The sequence below is a fragment of the Hippopotamus amphibius genome, chromosome 9 (assembly GCF_030028045.1).
Source record: "Hippopotamus amphibius kiboko isolate mHipAmp2 chromosome 9, mHipAmp2.hap2, whole genome shotgun sequence".
Classification (NCBI taxonomy): Eukaryota; Metazoa; Chordata; class Mammalia; order Artiodactyla; family Hippopotamidae; genus Hippopotamus; species Hippopotamus amphibius.
The window spans coordinates 90756579-90762578 of NC_080194.1; the positions used below are offsets into that span (position 1 = coordinate 90756579).

At 51.1% G+C, this 6000-nt stretch overlaps 1 protein-coding gene across 1 annotated transcript; it reads right to left on the reverse strand.

Moving 5' to 3' along the window:
- Positions 1-3200: 3200 nt before the first annotated feature.
- Positions 3201-5451, reverse strand: UPK2 (uroplakin 2). The gene is made up of 5 exons (XM_057747328.1): positions 5348-5451; positions 4763-4897; positions 4436-4574; positions 4104-4174; positions 3201-3722 (listed from the first exon to the last, which is right to left on the reverse strand). The coding sequence occupies exons 1-5, from the start codon at positions 5421-5423 to the stop codon at positions 3586-3588; spliced, it is 558 nt and encodes a 185-aa protein (XP_057603311.1). The 5' UTR covers positions 5424-5451; the 3' UTR covers positions 3201-3585.
- Positions 5452-6000: the final 549 nt, after the last annotated feature.

The following is a 6000-nucleotide window of genomic DNA, read 5'->3' on the forward strand; positions in this document are numbered from 1 at the left end:
CACCACAATGGGGAGTCGGTGCACCGCAGTGAAGAGTAGCCCCTGCTCACCACTAGAGAAAGCCCGTGTGCAGCAACGAAGACCCAATGCAGCCAAAAAATAAATAAAATTATAAAAAACAAACAAACAATAAAACAAAAATCAGCCTTGGTATCCACCAGAGACAATAATTAATTACATTCTGATGTATACTCTTCCAATCTTTTTCCTTATGAGTGTTTCATTTTTTGTTTTTTAAAAAACAGTTATTGTAATGCATTCACCCTTTATAGCCCTTTTCAAATTAGTGTATCATTTAAGAATCATGTAAATAATATCTCTGATAAGGGGTTAACATCCATAATATATGAAGAACTCCCACAACTCATCAAAAAACTCAAACAACCTAGTTTAAAAATGGGCAAAGGACTTAAATAGACATTTCTCCAGAGAAGAAATACAAATGTCCAGTAAGCACAATAAGCACGTGAAAAGATGTGCTTTTATATCATTAACATTAGAGAAATGCAAATAAAAACCATGAGACACCACTTCACATCTATTGGGGTGGCTATTATAAAAATAAAAAAACAAAACACAGAAAATAACAAGTGTTGACTAGGATGTGGAGAAATTGGAATCCTTGTGAATTGCTGGTAGGGGTGTAAAATGGTACAGTCCCTCAAAAAAATAAAAGTAGAATTGCCATATGATCTAGCCATCTCATTTCTCGGTATATACCCAAAAGAATTGAAATCACAGATTTGAACAGATATATTTATACCAAGGTTCAAGACAGCCTTATCACTATATCTATAAGGTGGAAACAACCCAAATGTCCATCAGTGGGTGAATGGTTAAACAAAATGTGATATGCATACAGTGGAATATTATTTAGCCTTAAAAAAGAATAAAACTCTGATACATGCTACATCATGGATGAACCTTGAAAATATGCTAAGTGAAATAAGTCAGACACAAAAGGACAAATTTTGTACACTACCACTTGTATAAGATATCTACAATAGCCAAATTTATGGAGACAGAAAGTAGAATGGTGGTTGCCAAGGGTAGAGGAGGAGGGAATGGGGACTTATCATTTACTGGGCACAGAATTTGTTTGGGATGATGAGGTTCTGGAAATGGATAGTGGTGGTGGTTGCATAATGTGAGTGTACTTAATGCCACTGAACTGTCACTTAAAAATGGTTAAAATAGTAAATTTTATGTTATGCATATTTTACCACAATTAAAAAAAATGTTTATATCAGTAATTTCCAAACTTTGCTGCACATTGGAAGCCCCGGGAAATCTTTAGAAAATATCAATATTAATGCCTGGCTCCCATCCCCAGTCATTCTGATTCTGGTGTGGGGTATGGCCTGGGTGTTGGGATTTTTAAAAGGTTCTTGGATGATTGTTTTATATATACATATAAATGTATTTATTTATTTATTGGCTGTGCTGGGTCTTCATTGCTGCATGTGTGCTTTCTCTAGTTGTGGCAAGCGGGGGCTACTCTTTGTTGTGGTGTGCAGGCTTCTCATTTCAGTGGATTCTTTTGTTGCGGAGCACAGGCTCTAGGCACATGGGCTTCAGTAGTTGTAGCACATGGGCTCAATAGTTGTGGCTGGGGCTCTAGAGCACAGGCTCAGTAGTTGTGGCACATGGGCTGAGTTGCTCCACGGTATGTGGGATCTTCCCGGACCAGGGCTCAAACCATGTCCCCTGCATTGGCAGGCAGATTCTTAGCTACTGTGCCACCAGAGAAGCCCCCCAGATGTTTCTAATGTGCGGCACAGTTTGGCTACTCTGATGCTCTTCCCACAATACAAGATGGTTGGGCACCAAACCTCCCTTGGCTGGTGCAGTTAGGGTGTGAAGCAGTGCCTGAACCATTCTCCCTGACCCTCCCTCCTGACTCCAGGCCTCAACTGGTCAGGCCCACCCAAACTAAGGAGGGTCCCAGTGTTTACCTCCTCTCATCTATCAGCACTAACCCTATCATAGCACTTATCACAATTTATTCATTTGTTCACATTTTGGGGAATCTGTCTCTTTCACTAAATTCCATGTGAGTTCCATGAGGAAGGAACTTCTTTTTACAATTTATTCCTAGCACCTCCGGTAGCACCTGGTACATAATGAATGGTCAGTTAGGACTTCCCTGGTGGCCCAGTGGTTAAGAATCTGCCTGCCAACGCAGGGGACACGGTTCCAATCCCTGGTCCAGGAAGATCCCACATGCTGTGGAGCAACTGAGACTGTGTGCCACAACTACTGAGCCTGTGCTCTAGAGCCCACGAGCCACAACTAATGAGCCCATGTGCTGCAACTACTGAAGCCTGCATGCCTAGAGCCTGTGCTCTGCAATAAGATAAGCCACCACAATGAGAAGCCCACGCACCAACAAAGAGTAGCCCCTGCTCGACGCAACTAGAAAAAACCTGCCCACAGCAACGAAGATCCAGCACAGCTAATGAATAAAGTAAATTATTTTTTTTAAAAAGAAAGAAATAGTCTGTGCAAAGGCCCTGAGGCAAGAGGGAACACAGGACTTAGAAGAAACATGGTGAGAGCTGAGGGGCAGTTAGGGGAGAGACCCAGGGCTGGGCTTGAAGATCACCACAAAGATTTTGGTCTTTACCCTAAGAGCAAGGCAAACATTACTGATCCTTAGAAGGAATGTATATTGGAGAGGACATAAATGAGGGTGACTGCTCCTGCTCTTTTCCCTCAGTTACCCCATGGTACCACCCTTGCCCCCTCCAGCAAGGTTTTTCCACTTCTGCTCTCTCCTGGAGCCCCATTAGCCTGTTCTCCACTCCCCTTGCCCCAGCACCCTGTCCTGCGGTCTCACCCTGGTGGCCCTCTGTCTCTTCCTGGTCAGAGAGCTTCTCTTTCCCCCAGCACTGCCCCTTGCTCTGCTAACCCCCACAAAGGCCCTCAGGCCTCTGGGTCCCACATGGTGCACCAGCCTTGGCCTTGCCCCCACCCCAGACCCCTGGTTGGGTGGCCTGCTGTGGAGGGTGCAAAACCCACAGCCCAGGTGTGGGTCTGAGAACCCTGACTCAGGATTCTTATCTCTCCCTCCCCTCTCTGCCTCCTGGGAAAGCAACTTTGGGGTTCAGGGCCAGAGAGAGGACTGGGAGCAGCTGCAGCCTCCATGTAGATCCTATAGGTTCACCCCAAAGTGGAGCCATTGAAGAGAAACACACAGAGCAACATGGCATCAGGCTTTATTGTAGGGATTAAAATCACTGAGGGAGGGGGAAATTCCTGTCTGTCAGGGGTCAGGGCTGGTTCAAGAGGCGAAATGGGAGGAAAACCAATTCTGACAGGTGTGGGATGAGGGGAATCATGGGGAGTGTTGGGCCAAGATGAGGCCTTAGGGGACAAGGAGGGGGACAGAGGGAGGAAAGGGCAGCAGTGGAGAGGGGGCAGGGAGGGGAGGGGACAGCACCAGAGGAGCCAGAGCCTGGTAACTGTGGCCCAGGAGCAGGCAGGCTTTTCAGCAGAGAAGGCAGGAGCAAAAGCAGAGCCCTGGGCCGAGGAGATGGGCGGTGCCTTGGATTTCCTGGAGGAGCCTGCTGCCCGGGGCAGTCCTCACTTTCGGGCGCCCAGTGCCAGGGTGATGATGAAGCCCAGAACCAGCAGGAACATGGCGATGGAGAGCAGCACTGTGATGACCACCATGCCTCCCGTCCGGGCCGTTCCCAGACCTATAGATTCCACCTTCCTTCCTAGAAGAGAGGAGGGAGGCCATTGTGGGCAGGTGGAGCCCGCATCCGAGCCCCTCATCCATTCAACCAACCAGCCATCCCGTCAACCATTTATTCATCCAGCTAACCAATGAATCATCGGAGGGATCCAGACATTCATCAAATAAACATTTATGAAGCATCTCCTATGTCAGGCGCTGAGGATACAGAAATTAATCGGACACAGTTGCTGCCCACAAAATTTCACAGTGTGGGCAGGTGAGTCAACAGCCACTTAAAATGCCAAAGGCTCAGTGCGAGGATAGAGGTAAGCAAAGGAGCTAAGGGAGCCCAGCAAGGGGCAGCTGGCGGATGGGGCAGGAGGCGCCAGGGAAGGCTTTGGGGCCCTGGGATGTTACTTACGAGGAAGCGTGGACATTGGGATCTCTCTACTGGATTCAGTGGATGCCCCCTTCGTCACTAAGTAGGAAATGCTTTTGTGTTGAGATTTGGGAGAGAGAGGAGAGACTCCTTGGTGAGTATCTTGGACTTAGGGTAAGAGGGAGCCCAGGCCTCCCCCTTCACGGCTGTGCCTCCTGCTGTGCCCAGGAGAGGCCCATTCTTGATCCCTTTAGCTGTGCCCTCACTCTCGCCCCCATGCTGACTACATCCCATCACCAACACCAAAGTCAGGACCCAGCTTCTCTTCCTGTAGCCCCTCCCACAGGTGACCCAGGCATGGGTCTGATACTTACTAGTATTTGGTTCCTGGCACGAGGTTTGTCACCTGGTATGCACTGAGCCGGGTGACTGTGAAGCCAGACCCACTGTCCACCACACTCTCCAGCTCCCTGCGTCCACGGCATGGAGGCACCACGAAGCTAGATTTCACCACTGGGCAGGAAATGGGGGGTGAAAGGCAGGGTCAGGTTTCTGGAGACCCCAAAGAGAAGGGCGGTATTTAGAATATGGATGGCCCGAGAAGGGGGTCAATAGGAAGGGATGAGTGGGAGGAGGGATGCTGGGGTGTCCTGGGAAGGGATCTCTGGGGACTAGGGGATGCCTGGGAGCGGGGAGCAGACCTTTGCTGTCATTGGCCCTCCGGACCGTCAGTGTGGCGTTGCCCCCTGTGAGGTGACAGGGGGGCAAGGAAACTAGCAGGCTTTCCGTCAGCGCCGGGGACAGCAGACCAGAGAGGCTTGAGATGTTGAAGTCGGCTGGGAGGCCAGGAGGGAATTCAGGGGAGGATCAAATGAAGATTTGCCCCCAACCCCTGGGGGTCCTTTCTAAGGATGAAGAGTCCCACTGCAGTGTCTTTGCAGAACCTTAGTCTTTGCCTATATGGCCACCAGGTGGCAGGCTTGAGCTGCAGAAGCTGGGTACTCCACCAAGCCTCAAGACCCTGGGTGCCAGAAAGGGGCAGTGCCCAAACCGCCCCCCCACCCCCGGCCAGCCAAAGCCCCGGGCCCTTCCCCACACCTCTCTGCCTCCTGGATCTGGGACCAGGCGTGTGCCTTGGGCCCAATAACTGATGCCTGGTCACTGCCATCACCAATCCCGCAACCCCAACTGGCCAGACCAGCCCCTCTTTGAGAGACACGGTAGGCACAGTCTCTCCTCTCCCGACCCCTGAGCCCCTTCCCACCCCAGCCAGAGATGGCAGAGACCTGCATCCGCGGGGGCCAGGACAGCCAGCAGAATCAGGATCAAGGGCAAGGTCTGGACAGGCAGCAGGGACGCCATAGCTGGGCTGGGAGCTGGGGTGGGTGCTGATAGGCTGTGGCTTCCTAAGGCAAGTGAGGCCCTACCCCGGGGGGTGTCTGATTTTGTCCTGGGGGGTGGGAGGGCCTAGAAGGGAATCCTGTCCAACCTGCCCCTTGGGCCCTACAGCCTCAGGGGAGGCCTCCAGACAGGTTTTTCAGGATGGGGAGCTAGCCCTCTGGCCACGAGGCGGGAGGTCCTGGCTGGATCTTGGTGGCTTAGTCACCTGCAGAGGTGCAGGGTAACTAAGGTGGGGGGAGGAAAACCCACTTCTTCTGGGACACCCACGTGTAAGGGCATGAGTGTTCCTGCCTGCACGTACATCTGGAGACTGGCCTGTAGAGGATTGTTCCCCCCAGGTGGTGGGGCGTCTTCCTGAGAGGGCAGCAAGTTCTGAGTTTGCCCTGGTGTGCAGGGAGAGGAGAGTAACCCTGAGGGGCTCCTGGCAGGAACAGGAGAGAAACCAGTAGTGGGGGGTGCGGGCAGCAAAGCCAAGGGTGCCAGTTCTTGGCATCCACTGAGGTCCAGACCCTGAGCTCTGGGAGAGACAGGGCGGTGT

Excerpts from the sequence above, each read along its gene's own strand:
- UPK2 (XM_057747328.1), bottom strand. The coding sequence starts at position 5,423 with ATGGCGTCCCTGCTGCCTGTCCAGACCTTGCCCTTGATCCTGATTCTG. Across the intron at positions 4,898-5,347 it reads CCTGGCCCCCGCGGATGCAG|CCGACTTCAACATCTCAAGC; the intron begins GTCTCTGCCATC and ends CTGGCCTCCCAG. Across the intron at positions 4,175-4,435 it reads GTGCCAGGAACCAAATACTA|CATTTCCTACTTAGTGACGA; the intron begins GTAAGTATCAGA and ends TCAACACAAAAG.